At 36.2% G+C, this 18,643-nt stretch overlaps 1 protein-coding gene across 1 annotated transcript in view; it reads left to right on the top strand.

The window, feature by feature from the left end:
• The first annotated feature begins 520 nt into the window (after positions 1–520).
• Positions 521–18,643, top strand: part of tmtopsb (teleost multiple tissue opsin b) — a 40,558-nt gene continuing 22,435 nt past the window's right edge. Inside the window, exons 1-2 of the mRNA XM_088614767.1 lie at positions 521–1,165; positions 6,269–6,597. Of these exons, the coding sequence (XP_088470893.1) occupies positions 799–1,165; positions 6,269–6,597 (696 nt within the window). The 5' untranslated portion in view covers positions 521–798. The remainder of the gene's footprint in view (positions 1,166–6,268; positions 6,598–18,643) is intronic.

Raw genomic sequence — 18,643 nt, 5'->3', positions numbered from 1 at the left:
TGAACATCTGCCATACTAACGGAGCATACTGTAAGTGTAATGTCAACATATTTTATTAAAATGCGCACCTTGACAATCAATAAATGAACGGACAACTAAAACAAATTGAACACCTTTTCCTTGCACAGCCTTCATCCGAAATATAGTGGAGACTGTTACTTAAACTATACTAGTATAATAATAGCAATAGTAACACCTACGAGAGCAGCAAACAAGTACACCGTACAGTATCTCCGTGATTCAATATAAATATTTATTATTGGTCGTACAACCTCTAAACAGGAACATAAAACATTAAATGGAAGGCACGAAACGCGACACTTGACACTCTCTCCTCCCCTCTAGTCCTCTTGACCTATATTCCAATTTTAGGTCAATTTCCCCAATGAAGATGTTCTCTGAAATCCTCCACCTCATACAGTACAGTACGTCAGCTGGGATGGAGTCGATATAAAAACAGACTGGAGGCACACGTTCTGCTGTTTGTGAAGATCTGAGCCACCACATGGTGGAGCACAGCCAACTGGAATACTTTCTAAAGCTAAAGCGCCACCTGATACTTGCAGGGGGAAAAACTTTCGCAAACGATAACTGAGATTTCAAACTTTCATCCTGTTATCATCCCTGTTTTCTTTTTTATTTGTTTTCAAGGCAGTTGCTAACAATCTAGTCAAACTTAATGGATTGCAATGTTTCTAAAATTCACTGCCAAACAGTAGCTCAGTTTCTCAAAGAAAACCTACACATTTATGTGAAAGCTGTACACACGGTGAAAATCTGCGCCAAAAGAGTATCGCTATGATAGTATCCAACGTGAGCCTTAGCTGCACAGAGGATAACAGTGCTTGGTGTGTCAGCAACAATGACGGGAACGTAGAGGCACCCTCAAATAGCGACCTGACCCCAACCGGACACCTGATTGTTGCCGTGTGTTTAGGTATAATTGGAAGTCTTGGCTTTTCTAGCAATTTTCTTGTTCTGCTGCTGTTCTGCCGCTACAAAGTGCTGCGCTCACCCATAAACCTGCTTCTGATGAATATTTCAGTCAGTGATATGCTGGTCTGTGCGGTGGGGACTCCGTTTAGCTTCGCAGCGAGCACGCAGGGACGCTGGCTCATAGGGAAATCTGGATGCGTCTGGTATGGGTTCGTCAATTCTTGCTTGGGTAAGTTGTGTGACCAATCTTGCATGTCCGTTCGTTTCTGAAAGCGATTGGTCTATCAAGTTATTTTGTGTCCGCTCGCATGAAACTGAAAAAAAAAAACAGATATACACGTACTATTGCACAAATTGCTTGCTCGTTTTATAGATTAAATGTTTTTTAAAGAATACTGGTTCATGTTCATAGCTTGCCTGTGGGTTTCTCCGATTTCCACTTAATTACTTAAACATTAATTGTCGTTAGTTTTCAAATGTACCTCGTTATTATACGTCGTACTGTAGCTCTGTCTATGCCTTACACCAAAATGTCCACTGTGGATTTTTTGGATTTAGCAGATATTAATAACGTTTCATTTGTACCGCAAAAATTCCTTAATCTAGAGTGTGTTCATTTATTACACAGAAAACTTTATTTTTTCTCTTAGAAAAGGGCCTTTGGAGACACGAGAGTACATGAGAAGACATGAGTAGACAGAGGAGACATGAGTACATGAGAAGACATACTGTATATACAGTATGGTTACATTTAACTCAAAAGAAAAGCAATTCAAGTATTTCCAAATCCCTATTTATATGCAGACAGATCGTTATGCTTTACCTGCTGTACATTGCGCAAGTATTGTACAAACTGCATAATATGAAGTGGCTGCTGGATCTCTCCCTGTCTTTGTGTATTAAAATGAACTAATGCATTAATCCATTTTTTACTTATCTGGCCAGTGAAATACAGTATACTGTATAGTAGGTTACCCGAAGGAATATCTAGTATTCGGTACCTGATGTGTTCCCAGCAAATTAATGCCTGCGCTGTCGGCTGCTACCTTCAGTGGCAGAATGTATAATCAGAGACAAGAAATTGTTCCTCACTATTTCGCTTATATTCCCGAACGCTGTGTTGTTGCCAGAGTATCAATACAATCATGACATGAAATACAATCCATATAATTTGTTATATTTTTCTGCTTTATTGTAAAGTTTAAGTCAATCCCGTTATTCAAAAACGTCTGTCTTGGATATTGGATTGGATTACACTCCTAGAACTCAAAAGGTATTTAATCCTGAATCAAAAAAGATAGCATTTCAGATGTGAGTGTAGATAATATGAGTTATAAAAATGTAATTTTTATGTAATTAGATGTAATAAGATTATACCTTTAGGAGCTGGCTAGGACATTAAAAAATGAAGTTATGAGTGGTGTTCATCTAATTTGAAAATAACCTCTCATGGACAGCCTTCAAAAAGACAACTAATTTTCCTAAAGTGCTAGAGTTTGGCATCATAAGCAGTTACTGTTAAAACGTCACAACATGAAAAGCTTGTTGGCATTTGCACTGGAATTGCTGTTGGGTATCTAAGAAATATGTGAGTGTGAACAAAATTACTGAGTGCAATCCAAGACAGCTTGGAATACATTTTCAGAGAAACAAACCGTTCAGTTTGAGTTGTCGTTTTAGGGCTACAGCCATTAAAGCAAAACCCCTGTCTGAATCTGAAGGAATAAAGTGGTAAAAGAACAATGATGTAATTCACTACACAAAGATAGCCATGAAATGTTCCAGTGATTATAAGATGCTTCAAGATGGGTTTATTGCTAAAGGGGATTCTCCCCCTTTTATATAAGGAACAATAAACCAATTGTAAAAAAAACTAACTACAGGATGAAATGTATAATTATTGAAAAATAACTGCAGCTAAAAAGACTGCTATTCATCACAGCATTAAAGAGGTTAGTTGTCACCAGAAAAAGCCAATCATTATAAAATGTTATAGTGACAGTTCTGCATCACTTTGTATACATGACCTACTGTATACACCGCTTGTGTCTGTTGTGTCTGCTTATACACTACATTGCTAATGGGCTTCCTTTTTAGAATGCTTAACTTTGATGTAAAGGGGTGTTGTGCACTTGGATTAGGCGAAAAGTTTAAGGAAAGATGTGTTGTCCAACTAGAAAATTGTAAGGGACATATGCAGATTGAAAACCCTTTATCACCTTCTGTCTTTTATTTTGAATATAAAAAGCCTTAGTTAAGAAAATGGCTGTTTCTTTGCAAAACTCTACAAACATATGGTGGAAGGCTTTCAGTGCAGGGTGCGTGTGTTCTCAATCTTGTTTGCACACTGAAGTCTCACTCATGCTCAAGTCCAGATACACCATTAAATACATACACTCAACACGTAATTAAGCTTTGGTATAAAAATGGTAAGAGGCACATGTAATGTGTGCAAATCTATTGTGCTGTTTGATCTAATTACCATAATACATACAGTATGTGTATTATAGCACAGAAGTTGCAAGCTCTTTTCTTTTGCTACAAAGTAGCACAAGAATGAATACTTACCACTACAAGAGTTGAACAGGGTATCAGTTACTAAGTTACACACTTAGTTTAAATAAATAAGGGGCAACACAAGCACTGAAACAACTTTGTTTTTTACTTACAGTTACAACAATTTTATGCCCGTAACAGAGACATGTATTTAAACAAATGTCTTAAAAACCAGAATTGAAGAGATTTCGACAGGAGGGTTATTTCATTATCACAGCTATTTATTAAACAACTTTTGCTTTAGTTCACTGGCTCCTGGTGATAACTGTACAGTAACAGTTGCACCTAATTAAAAAGCATTTGAAATCCAAAAGTCTTTTTAAACCTTTTAAAAGATGTTGATTTTTTGTATTACTCCAATTTAAAAGTAATCATTTATATGCTGTTACATTGGTACAACAGCTGAGTTCAATTCAGTCACTGGGAAGACTGTTATGATTGCAAATATTCTTTTTTATTAAAGAAGTTCTACAATATAAACCTACAGTATGAATCTTTAGTCTTTATCTTTAATCTCACTGCTCATTGCTGAGTTAAGATGAACAAATAAAACTTCTCACTTCTGCCATATGGAACACAATTGAAGCAGCAGTTCTTTAGGTAAAAAAAAGTTAAAGTAAGAAAAATCTATAGCTGTCAGCTATTTGAAAGAAATACTGTACACAGCAGTCATTTGACTACAGGTCATTGAAGCAGGTTTTCTACTGTTCGGCTGCATGAGCTGTAAAGTATCACCTGTGTGAGATAACCAAATCATGTGTAAATATTTAAAAACCCTCTATAACATGAAAGTTATAAGGTCAGCAAAAAGTTGACTTTTTATTTGTAGATTTTTTGTGTGTCTAAAAATATTATTTGCATTTTATCTTATGGTCCAACACATTTGCCCCAGAGAAAAACATTGTGTCTGGGTTTTTGTACAGTAAGTTTACACTGCTTGTTTACACTGCTCTCCAACAACTTGGGAGCTACTGAAGGCCAGGAATACGTTACCACTTTAGGCTTTATCTTATGAGCAACTTTAAACAAACTACAGCATAGTTTTCATCCATCTATTTTCTGTAACTGTTTTAACATTAAAGGGCAATAGTGTACCCAGAAATCTAACACAGGGAGCACAGGGAATTCAAATTTCACCCTGGGTTAGACACTGGTTTAACACACTGCACTCACACACATGCATTCACACATGCACACAGGGGCCAAATTAGAGAGGCTAATAAACCTGGAGAGCATGTCTCTGAACTGTGGGAGTAGACTGGAGCCCCCAGACAAAACTAAAACACCTATGGGGAGAAAACACAAAATCCATCAAACCCAGGACACCACAGTTTTGAGGCAGTAGTTCTAACTCACACAACAACTGACAATGCCCATTTCTAAACACAACATACAGTAATCTGTCCTTATAGAAACATGCAGCATGAGTCCCAAATTACAAAAAAGAAAAAGAAACCATGATTTTTTATTTGATGTCTAAATCAATGGCAAAAAGCTTCCTGTCATTCTTTTTCTCGAATGCTTTTAAAGGGATAAAACACCTTCATTGGAAATGTTTTATGTACATGATGAGATATCACTTTTTGCATTAACTACTGAACACATCTTTACTTAAAAAATTCATCTTTAAAGGAAGAAGATGGTAAACGCTTCTTTTTAATGTCTTAGGGCTTTTGTGATACTGCAACTTGTCACCTATAATGAAATGAAATGAAAAACCAAAAGCCTGTGTTAATTTTCAGCACATTGTTCATATACAGCATCAGGTAAGAGAGAGAGAAAAAAAAGCAAAGAAACTTAATCACCAGGGTATTTCTTTGGTTTCCTGGAATCATATTTAACTTGTACATGAATCCTTTCATGTTACTGAACACTTTATATTCTTGTACAATGTTGTTCTGACAAAATACCATAAACCAAAATGGTCTTCTTAAAAGATTTCTATAGATATTTTTAAATGTGAAATTAATCAGTTTCTAACAAACCTCAAAGACAGTCTGTTGGGGCGTGTTAAGAGCTTTAAAATGTCAACAAGATTGTTTTTGTACCATGTGAAGATCAGAAGTTACAGTGTCTTCAAGGAAGTCTGAGTAGATACAAAAATGCCCCAAACTGGCTTCTTTAAACTACTGTACCATATCTCTATAACTATTATTATATATTAAATATATAAATACCTCAATTCGTTCCTCCACAGAACAACTTTATGTACCAACATTTAATGAATGTTTGAGATAGTCATGCCAAAATCAACTTGATTTCATGTCTCAGTGCTATTTAAATTTGATTATGGCTTTATGGTTAAGGGCTTTAGGCTGCTATCATTTTCTAACAGAAACAATGAAAGACTTCATTCAGATTTAATATTTATCAAGGCAGACATCTCCATTCAGCTTCTAGGGATAGCAAAAGGCGAAATTAAAAAAACAGTGAAAAAATAGTTAAGCAGAATTGTGAGAGTCATGAGGGAAAGAGGAGTAACATACAGTAGCAATTAAAGATTTTCGATTTACAGTAGGAACAGAAATGCCCTGTTCTTTATAGCTGTTTTTAATTCTTAGTAGTTTAAAAAATCCTGGAATTAGTCTGTTTTCACTGAAGGAGTGTGCAATTCTGTGTGATTCTATTCAGAGTCTGAATGGAATTACCATCACTTTGAGATTAAAGCTGTTCTGATTTAATGTTTCGAAATGCAAGTTGTCACTTATACACTGGACTTGAAAAGAAAAAAAAAATGGTTTTCTGATTAACATGCTGGATTGTTTTTAATTTTTAGGTATGGTGTCTCTTATCTCCCTGGCTGTCCTTTCCTATGAACGGTACAGTACAATGATGGGCTCAACAGAAGCAGATGCAACCAACTACAGGAAAATTGGTGTTGGAATAATGCTGTCCTGGGGGTATTCTTTGCTGTGGAGTTTGCCACCACTCTTTGGCTGGAGCAGCTATGGTCCGGAAGGACCTGGAACTACATGCTCTGTGAACTGGAATGCAAAGGATGTGAACAATATCTCCTACATCGTGTGCCTCTTTGTTTTCTGCCTCGTTCTTCCTTTCTTTGTCATCATCTACAGTTATGGTAAGCTGTTGCTCACAGTCAAACAGGTGAGTTAAAAAAAAACTGATCGCAGACTTTGAAAATGTACACTTCACGCGATGCACTGTTCTGGGAGTTTAAAACCAGCTTCAGGAGGATGTCAAACCCTAGTCTTTTCTACATATAAATATCACACTTCCTGCTTCCTCCTCCCCATCTTCACCCTTGCAGCAGCTCCCTGGCTTTTCCTTAAAGGGACACACTGTTTTCATTCTCCGCAGGTGAGTTATACCAATAAAGCTCACTATTCAAATTCAAAACTTCGGACTTCCAGTTAGTCACAGATTTAAATGGAATATATGACACAGAACTGCACATTGCCTGACATTCCTACTTTATCCCATGAAAACACACTCACTTTGCCTTCCAGCTATAAAGGTCATTATTTATGCACAATGAGTAATTGGCACCACAGCTCTGAACCTGATTTTAATATTTCCTCCTCAACTTAAATGGTTTTGAGTTACTAGTTCTCTTGCTTTTGTATTCCACAGAGACATAACATGATGGGATTATTGATCCATTTGTAGACAGCTTGCTGCTTGAAAAATCCCAATGATAGTAGTACTTGAAAGTCCCAAGAAAAATTTCAGTAGCATGTTGGCTCTCCAGTTAGGTGAGATGACTGTGCTGAAATTTTCCTAAGCAGAAGATACATTCCCCTGCTGTGCTAATGGGAACATTGGTCAGATATACAGTACTGTATTTAGTTTCTTTTAACTAAGTGATTGATTGCTAAGTAGTAAAAAAAGGAAAAGAGATATAGAACTTAAGAAGTTAAGATAGATTTGCAAAAATTCAGGGTGGGATAACAAAACCTGGAATATGACTGGAATAACTGTTGATTGCGCTGAGTGGTTCAGAAGCCTGTGTATTTCTACAGTACATCCTATTGTATCGCTGGCAGGGGAAATAAATCTGCGATACAATTTGTGTGCCAGAGATTATATGTGCATGTCTAGTGTGATAGAGTGCAGCAGCTCTGTGATGTATTAATGCACTTCTAAAGCACTTTCTTTTTAGCTATTCAGGCAGTAGTGTTAAAGATTCCCTAGTGTAACCATGAATGCATTTCCCACAATCTAATAGCAGAATAGAGAAGGTCTGATAACCTTCAGCCAGAAGCAGATACCTTAAAGTTGTATTCAAGTGGAAAATATTGTTGATTAAACAATAAAACACATCTGAATATCCCTGATTTTTAGGCTGTAAAATGAAAGATAATCAACCAGATAACAACTGATTCTAAAATGCACTACGCAGATATTTAAGAAGATCACTCCTTAAATAGTGTGGGTTCTGAAATACTGTACATACAGTACAACACATTTTCAAAAATGGTGCCTAACAAATTGTACATGCTTTAGACACAATTTTCTTACTTAAGCAGTTTGTCTACATTGGGTAATTGGTGGAATGTTGAGGGTTAAATCAGTATTGAGCTGCTGTGGTTTTAATGTAGCTGTAATCTTACATACAACATTTATTTCTTCATTTTGTCATTCAAGACATGGCTCTTCAGCGACAAATCTTGCTCCCATTCAGCAGAAAATAAAACGTGCGGACATGCTTCTCATACCTGCAGAGCTATTCCCTTTTCGACAGGCTACAGCCTCCCCAGGGCCTGACAGGAGAATTAATTCTGATTATCTCACATTTCTGATTAATGTCACTGCAAACCTGCAGGTTCCAGGCAACTCCCGGGGAATTGATCCCCACCAGACAGCCAAGAGAGCCCTGGGTGTCTTAGCCTGCCCCTGCCCAGCACCACTCAGTCAGTTCTGAAGGTTGCTTGGGCATTCCCAGTCACAGCTGGCTAGAGACATTTTACTCAACCTGAGCTTGAGTGAGCACCTTGGGAGCTCCAAATAGTTATTATATAGTTAAACTACAGTACGTTGCTGATGCGAGTGCTGCATGTTGCACTGTGACAATAAACGTATAGCACAGCAGTCTTACACTGAACTGTTGGGCTTCCAAGTGTAGAGCTTTAATTGGTCTGCAGTGGCTATGAGTACACTTTTAAATGATCTGAAACAGAAACAAACATGCACACAGGTAGTTCAGGTGGGTAGCTGCGTCAGGATTTTAACACCAGTGGCCACTGTTGGATGTAATACAAGACGTACAGTACCTCTTTTCAACAGGCTTCAGGTTGTGGGATTCTATCTCACCCCATTCGTTTGTGCAGTCGGTTCACCTGTTTATGAGCCCTGGATGACACATTTTGCCCCAGCTCGTGTTCAGTTGGGCTCAGGCCTGGTGAGCCGGGCATCCATGGTGTACCTGTCAGATTCTCGCCTCACAAGAAAACCTGTTGTCACGCAGACAATATGAAGATGTGTCGTTTCCTGTATACTGTATAATAATATTTACAAAATTCTGGTCGTTGTACTGGGAAGAGGTGCAGCCATTAATGGCTGGACTAAGTACAATGGTATACTAAAATGGAGTTATTATTTGTCTTCTATCAGGACAGCATGGTGGCACAGTGGTTAGCAATGATGCCTCACAATGCTGGGGCCCTGGGTTCAGTTCTAGACTTGGAGTGCTAGCTGTGTAGGATTCCTATGTTCGCCCTGTGCTCATGTGGTTTTCCTCTGGGTTCTCTGTTTTTTCCTCCCACAGGCCGTGAACAGTAGAGTGAAACAGTCACAGTGGTAGGTTAATTGGTTTCTGGGAAAACTGGCCCTGGAGTGACTATGTGCATGTCTGTGTCTGTGTGTCTGCCCTGTGATGGCCTGGTGTCCAGTTCAGGGTGTTTTCGACTTTCTGCCCACTGGTTGCTGGCATATGTCATGGGTCCTCTGTGACAATGAATTGGATAAAATGAAGGGAGTTACTCTACTGAATATTAGATCTGATGTAGGATTCAGTAGTCACTAGTATTTCTCTGCATTAGCATAAGTAGTATTTCTATTAGCATAAGCATAAGTGTCAAATGTGAAATATCTATGTCGTGCCGTCTTCCAACTGCATTAGTTAAATAATTTGTGGTTAATATGCTTTAAAGGAGCAGAGTAACCAGTTGACATAAATATCATTGGCAATGGTTAAGCTTTTTATTTAAATTAATAGCTTCAACTAGGGACATAGCCTTGTTGGAAAGCCTGCATGAGGAGTAGGAGCTTTAATGAATACAAGGACATTTAAAGTGGTTTGATTAATTTCACTATGCTATTGATGTTTCCCATGTCTTTGTTTTTATCTCAACTCTGCAACTCAAGGAGCTAAATTAATTTAGATTGACCTTAGATTCTCTTTACTTTAGTAAAATGTTTTTTATCACAAGCTGAAATTAAGTGACTGCTATTTTGTTTATTATAAATTAAATGGAAAGTCAATAGTCTTTGCAGTCTATCCATAGGAGATATAAAGGATATAATGTGGTAATTAGAAAGTTGCAATGATATTCAAAAGTTTTTGCTGTGATAATAGTAGCAGAAGTATCAAATATGTATCAAACATACAGTATGTGTACTTTTCTAATGAAGAGTACTGTACATATCCTTAAGGTTGCAGCAGACGAGCTAGAATTGATCACAATTTACCTGTAGCAGGAGAAGTACTGTAGAAGCAGACTGTTTTAGCCTGGCAAAATACAAGTGAAAATACTACTTGCTTCATCCTTCTTTTCAACTTATCTGACTAACTGCTCAAATGTGCGGGTTTTAAATACTGTATTCACAGTGCCCACACTGAACAGAAAATAAACCCTAATTTTCTTCTTTAAATTCAAATGTCTTAATAAATTAGAATCCATGATTTTAACAGGTCAATTAATATTAATCTCAAATCAATTGTCCTGAAGACATACTGTATAGGCATTTTGCTGGTATACTATATATCATATTGTTCTGTTGTTTTGCCCTAATATGAATGAATATAGACATTTTCAAAATGAAATTTGCACAGCTGGAATATTGTAGAGTATCATCACAATTGTGTATAACATTAAACTGCATCAATAGCTGCATCGTCACCAGCAGTCAGATCAGTGTGCAAAACACAGGGATACTGTGAGTGAATGCAAAGCACTACTGTTGTGTGAAACAAACTTACCTTTTAAAAAAAACACATACAGTAATGTTCTGTAAAGTTACATTTTTTACCATAAACATAACATTTTGGATGAGAAATAAAATGAAAGAACTTCACGGATAATTATGTGTGCAGTGGTACAGTGCATACAGTACTGTACCCGAGAACTACCTTTGATTTTCTAAAAATGGAACAACTGATACTAGAGCAGTCACTTTTACTTCTAACATCTTCCTCTTCTGTTTGAGCAATATCAACCCTGGATTTCTTTGGGTGGCAGTTTTTTAAGATGCTAATACTTAATGACTTCTCACAGAACAATATTAAATAATGGATTAGTCCATTTAAAAAACCCATTTATTCCATAAACAGACAGTTACCGTATGTTAATGGTGTATACCTTCTACTGTATTCTTATTACCTCTGCCCATCAAAACATAGTATTTCAGTTTTGGGGTGTAGTATTGACTTGGCTGAAATTAATACACTCAACAAACGTACAGCTTTTATCCATGAGCACAACTGTTTTTTATTTCTGTACTATTTCTCATACTGTTCATTTTGGAAAATTGCTGTGAAATTACTCAATAAAAGGAGGATACCTACTGTATGAGCCCATTTCATGAGACATCAAGCCTTGATTAAAGCATATTGTTGTATTGGGCTCTCAACAATAACGGCAGCTCTATTTACTAAGTTTGTATGGGCTACAGTGAACTTTAGAGTGGTTTGGGTCATTTATTCAGCTTTGTGCTTCCAAAAGCAGCACTTATATTAAATTTCATCATGTCCAATAACATTTTAATCTTCTGGCTAGATAACTGTTCTCTTGCTTAATTCCAGTAGGACTGCAGAAAAAAACCTGTCTTAGTAATTGTTATGTTGAAACAGATGGAGGTCTTGAAATTACAATTCTTTGATTTCAGCTTTCTTTATGACCGTTATACAGTAGTTATTGTGATATACCCTGAGTTAAAATAACACTTCTGTGCTTATATATAAAAACCTTACATTTGGGGTTCTCTTATATTAAGGCATTTAACGGTATTATGATTTAATTAGGTTTGTTTAAAGGGTGTAATTAGTTCTGTGAATTATTTGCTTGCTTTAAATGATGTAAGTATAATACACCTTCACATTGTCAAAGTGGATATACTGTATGTATATACTGTATATTTGCCAATTTGTAGAACATAATTACACTGGTCAAACTGAGCCAGCTAGCTTCCAAGTAGTTATTTTTCTTTCTAGACATAAGAAATAGAATTCATATATCATTGGATATGATTGAGCTATAATAATTTTCTCTTCTATTGCAATAATTTATTTTTCAATAGATAAAATGAAATCGACTCATCATTTACACAGCATATACAGTTTCAGAGAAATTGCCTTTTAAAAGTGACCTTTTAAATTTTTTTTCCTGGCTTGAGGACAGGCTATCTACAGTTCCAAGATATACAGTTATTGTGGAGAGTCAAAATTCACCACAATTATGTCCAAAAGAAAGACGTATAAATGACATGATTTGCACCCACATCTTTTCAGCACATCTTCAATAAGTGCTCTGTCACTATCTGATTTTCTCCTGCCACTCATTCTAAACAGGGCTCATCATTATGTGCTCTAAGTCAAGGAGTACACCACTCAAAGACAAATGCCATTTGTACTGTATATCTCGATTTTAACCATAGCAGGACATAGAATGTTTGGGATCAAGATGTTACATAAATTTCAAAACAGCAAAAATAACTTCGTGTTTCCCCCCCAAAAAAAACAATGGTCTTCAAAGACTGTAGATAAGATTATATAAATAGAAAGAATTTTTAAGAAAAGCAACCATTACTTGCAAAATGTGCCAGAGGATGTTATTCGTTATGGCGTGAACCAAAAATCCCCAAGCAAAAAACACAATCAGCCTCTCAGAACAGTCTCATGGATGTCAGTCTCTGTCCTTCCATTGCATGTTATATCACCCTTGTAGTGTCATATAAAATGACAGAGTCCTGATGTTGGTGAAAGAAGAGTCATTTATTACGCTTGCAAGCGGGAGAGTAGCTTACCAAAGCCAGTCTCCCCGAACAGTTATAAAATTAGTCTTTTTATACAGTGTAACAAACAAAGTATTAGTACATAAATCATATGACTTGCTAACTGTCGACTCAGTCCTTTCCGTTCTTACGCTGGTCCGACAGAAAAGACCTCCTTATATGGCACTTTGCCAGAACTCAGCATTCACAAAACAGGATGTTACAAGTTCCGCATAGACGTTATGTGAAATCATGAACGGACAACAGTTGCTAAACAGACTTTTAAACAAGACTTTAAAGATATAAAACCCAAGAGGAAACTATGAGAAAGTGCATTTAAAACCCAGAAAAAGAGGCACTTCTTTCCCCAAAGGGTTTTGTGGGAGTAAGGAACAAGCTACCCAGCCGGGTGTTGAAGCCGGTATCCTGAGTTTCTTCAAGAAACTGCTGAATGAGATCCTTGGATCAATTAGCTACTAATTACCAAACAGGCTTGACAGGATGAATGTCCCCTCATTTGTTCTTATGAAAAGCCAGGGTCTTATCTCACTTATGTGTTTCATTCAAAATATTTGACCAACAAATTGCAGGAAAAATTAAAAAACACAGTTGAGTTCTTCTAAAAGAATTTTGGAAATCATACCTGCTGTGCGTTTCAACAGCTGTTTTATTTGTCTTTGCTCCTTTCTTACTCTGCATAATATGAACCTGTGTTTTTTCCATGAAATAAAATTTCAGTCAGATCTGTTTGCTATTTAAATCTCAATCACTTTCCATTTACAAAGTTAACTTATTCCTTGGTCATGCACAGCCATATTTACCTTTTACCTTAAAAGTACTTATTCTAGCACTGGTTCTGGAGTATTCATCTTTGTTTCTAAAGATAAATCAGATTAAAAGACTGATAGAAGAGAATCTCACTCTCAGTCATTTGTCAATATGTATAAATTCCCTGTCACTATCTGATAGTAGTACGATGCACTTTGTCTAATTTAAGATGTGACATTTTGAAATATCTACATTAATTAACATAAGGACTGAATGATCTGGGGATTTTATCTTGTCTTTTCTTGTAAGAAGCTTCAAGCTGTGAAAACATTGATGGGGAGCTTGTCCAAAACTCCTGCAACTCTTCTTGGAAAAAAATGAGTTTAAATTCACTTCTTGTAATTAAACTAATTTTAAAAATAAACTAAAACATGTCTGCTAACTGAAACAGAAGCTGGAATATAAAATTATATAAATATAGGAAATTATATAAATTATAGGAAAATAGAAGACATATTGTAGAGAACAGAAAGCCTTTTTGAATGGCATGGTAATAGCTGGTGACTGTATAATAACTTTCTCTCACTGTTCAGTACCCCAAATATAACACATTATTACAAACATAATTTTAGAAATACCAAAAAGGTTGGATTTCTACAGAGGCATGTCATTCAACATGGTTACTTCTGTCTTCAACATATAAAACAGTCACTGAAATTATGTAAAACATTTTAAATGCTGTACTGATGTGACCGGAAAGGGACGTGACCTGGGATTCTGTAGGTTTATTACTTAAAAAAGCATGAGACTCCCTTCTGGTTGGATGGAGTGTTATTCTGTTTCAAGATTGCCCATTTATACAGCTGGGTGGACTGGATCACTCGGTAGTGGAAAATAACAGCAGATGATCTACAAAGGAACCGTGACTTCTAAAGAGTCCTCCTTGAGTTTCTCTGGAAGTGACTTCTGCACTGCTTCACTTATGGCCCACAGAAACTTGGAATGACTAATTACAGGAAATGAACGTCTGTTGTCAGAAATTAAATCTTCGTTCCGTGAATGATTTACTGTGACTAACCTCTTTGAAGAGTTATAATAGACACACTGTAACTCTTCTGAACTCTCTGATACGAACTGTATGCCAGGAATGTGCTGCTACAGTATCTGAACAAGATTTGATGAGCCACGTTGTACACAGACCAGGACTCCTCATATTTGTGCCACAGTTTTTCATAGTATCAGTATCCTGACCTTAACATACTATAGATAATCCATTGATCAGACACTCCGCTTAGGCTCGTGACTGGTGACTGCTTCAGATAAATCACTAATAAGGAACTTTGCAGATCAGATATGCTGTCTTTAATTTCCAACTTCACAGGTGGATGGGCATTGTTTATTTTATACCCCAATGCTTAGGTATAAACTCCATGCTCTGCATTGTACTATGTAACATCTTTATACTTTTTTCCAGTATGATCTATCACTCTGTATAAATGATAAATTTCAATGTTTTTGTATAAATTATTTTCACATTATGCCCTTTTGTATTAATAGCCATTTAAATCAGTAGGAGATTATGCGTAATAAATTAGTGCTGAAGAAGCCAATATTTATCCTTTGACACTAACAGCCAGGCAAATACAAATTAATATATTTTCACATTATTAGATCTTAATGTTATACAGTCATTCTAATTATTTCTGTGTTAATTAAAAATTATATTCACAAATATAATGTGCAGACAAATCAATCAATAATGTATTATGTTTTTACTTTGCTTGGCATATAAATCATTATTATGCAGATTGGATAATATTAGAGCTTAATCGTATGAGAGCTTACTCAGTTATTGCTGGTATTCAGTTTAATTGTACACTATTGGAAGAGTGTATACAATGGCACATTCAGCAGTTGTATTCCTCAGCATGATCCTGGGGCAGAACCAAATTACAACAGTTATGATCTATTTTCTATTAATTTATGTTCTGTGGGCAATATAAATTTAGTATCTCTTCCTTTTTGTCTAGACAGCTTTAATAGAAATACAAGAACAATAGAATAAAGACTAATTGGGTGATTTGTGAGCAGCATGTTACTAAAGTTACAAATAAGAGATTATCTTTCTATTAAATTTAAGTGTCTTGAGGGAAAAATAAATGTGGGTTTAAATTGTTTTGTACAATCTTTTTTTTTTCCGTAAAACACCAGTATGCAATGCCCTACAAACTAAAATCTGTTGATTTTAACCATCATTGTTATTTTGAAAAAAAAAATGAAAATGATCAATTTCTTGTCTGAGCTGCTGTTTTTAACATACAGTAATATCTATATTTCCCAACAAAAAAAGGCATTTTTAAAGAAGTAGAAAAAAGGGGAAATAATTAAGACCCAGGATTTACTCTGTGTTATGCCCTAAGTCTTAATATCTTGTAAAAAAATTAACTTTAGTTCAGTAGTTCGGTTAGAGCCTTATGAATGCGAGAGAAGAAGATTAAATATAAAGTATCTGACGAGGCTCGTCTAGCTAAAGGAAAGGCAGCCTATCCAAGGCCGATGCAAGATTTAAACATGTAGCCAAGATTAGGCCCTAACATCCCTCCTAACTTCTATTATAACTTGTGTTACAAATCCATTTATGTCCCAGTTTTAAACGATTTATGAATATGAAAATTAAGGTTGTCTAAGGTAGTGATTTTTAGATTCAAAGGGTAGAGAACAAGGAGTTGCAATACCTGCATCTTCAGTCAGTGGCAGAGCAAAGCAGTGAATTGTAGACTTCATGATAACAAAACATTTATTAGTGGATAGTAGACCTTGTGATGTTTCTGTAACTGAAAACAATGCGCCCCCCCAGAAACTCTCAGAGGGTCTGTGAATTTGTTCTTAGTGGGTGTGGCACCTACTATTTTTTTGCTGGAAGTTTTCTTCCATTGTTAAAAACATCTAAGCTTGCAGTAAATATTACCATACAGTTTATTCAAAGTTATGCTCTCTGTATAGTACGTCTCTAGAGATGGGTTTAGATTCATTTCAGCTTTACATAGTTCATTCAGTTTGAATTGCACTCAACAGGAGATGAGAAATGAGATAATGATATTAAATTTTTAGTATAAGCTTTAAACTTAAACTTTGCAAATGAGACATGATAAATTATAGACTGGAAACTATGTCCTAAGATTATTTTTAATACATCTATATTATTCATTTTCAATGGACCTTTGCAAGGTACTGTTAATAATACTGCAATATGCATCTACTGGGCATATGGATGGTACAGTCTTGAAGCCTCTTTGAATGTCAAAGACAGAACCCTGGCATTCTTTAGGTTTTTGTTACGTTATGGTCTTCAAATACAGACTACTGTACAATTTCAATTTCATAAAATATATAAAGCTCTTAAAGATGTACTTTTCCATGTTTTCAGACAAATAGCTCTGAGAAGGCGGACATCCAGTGTGATAAAATTAAAAGGACTAGCTGTAACAGAAATCTGGGTAAAACATTTCAGACTCCAGTATGACACCGAAAGAAGAATCCCATAGGGTAAAAGGTGGAAAAAATAATAGAAATGTTCCTTGCAGTATTAAGTGAACCATGTAAGCATCTCGCTGAAAAACTATTGTAACACTTACGGCCGACAAGCAGTGTGTGTAAGAGCCGGCGTACCAGAGCGGGTGACGTCACCGCCCTTCCCTGTGATAGCAGGACCACAGCTACTGGGCTGTGGAGAGATCTCTCTTTAGCTCACGGGGCTAGGTCGCTGCAGAGAGACGCGGAAGTCCCGGGTTCGAGCCACCTATACTTTGGGCCGACCAGATGCGGCAAGGGCGCCCGCCTGAGCACCCGTTGCGTTACACTATTAACCAATGACACTTTATGCTCAAAGCATAGTGGAGCTCTTATCCAGATACTCTTAATGCAACAAAGCAGATAATCACTCAGATTTAGTCAAGTTGCAAAGGTGCCAGGTGTCAGGATAGCTGTGCTTAACCATTGAAATGAAGCAGACACACTGAAAGACATGAAAAAAATGAGACAGTACTTATGGCACTTGCCCCGATGGTACAAAGAAGCCAATAAAAAGTACTTTGATCTAAAAATACTGACAACAGCATAAATCCCCCAAAAAGAATCTGCCTGATGTATATAAATTTATAAACATATCATCCACTTATGTCTTGTTCCAACCAATGTATGTCTTCTAACAAAGCACATTTTTTCACATTAAAACTAGTGACAAAGAAAAGCCATTTAATATGACAGATCATAAATCCCTGAATGTGCAAGGTGTATATCTAGTTTATTCACTGGAGCATGAGTGATACTGTGTGCAGAATTTACAAGAAAACGTCAAGTAAACATAAATTAATAACAAGAATATTTATCTATTCAATACACATTCATAATTACCCAGCGATGACTGGAATCAAGTACTGGGTATGCACCAAGCTGAATTTACTAACAAGCAGTTGCAAACTGTCACAGAAATCATTAGTGCAGGTCTGAGATATTACAATACTGGTCATAACATCAAAGTGTAACATTGCCAGCACAAAGCAGGTAGACCTGTCAGATGGGTTCACAATCACAGTCTAACACTTGATCAGCAGCCTAGGACCCGAAGAATCCACCCGCATATAGTCATTAGCGGATGTCTCGAACATGGCACTTATGAATGACTGAGTTTGAGACGTCTGTTTATACCCTTGTATGATGTTATGCAGACCAAGAAGTAAAACTGTAAGAAGCTTTAAATGACTGTGGTGTACAGTATTTTAAGTTTTAGGAATGTGTCAAGCATGTTTGATTTAGTTTCTTTTTGTACAGCTATTACATACTTCAATAATCTACCACTTTGTCATTTGCAGTTTAGTTTATGGTACAATGTAATGTTATATACTTTATAAAGTGTACTGTATATTAAATAATGTTCTCCTAGCTTTGTCATATAACACTATAGCAAGATGTCTCTGTGTGAATGGTATGCCCCAAGAACCCAGAAGTACTCTATTAGACTTCATACACATGAAGGATTATACACTACAGTATATACATTATACACATTATAGGATTCTACACTGTATTCTCCACAGATTGAACAAAGCAAATATTACACAATGAAGAGAAATTATCTACATGCAGTATACAGTACATTCACCCATATCATTATGTACAGTATACATGAAAAATGGCTTTCCTCTAGTCCCAATTC

Source organism: Lepisosteus platostomus, chromosome 2 (genome assembly GCF_059453375.1).
Source record: "Lepisosteus platostomus isolate fLepPlt1 chromosome 2, fLepPlt1.hap1, whole genome shotgun sequence".
Taxonomy (NCBI): Eukaryota; Metazoa; Chordata; class Actinopteri; order Semionotiformes; family Lepisosteidae; genus Lepisosteus; species Lepisosteus platostomus.
This window is presented reverse-complemented; position numbering and strand designations above follow the sequence as displayed.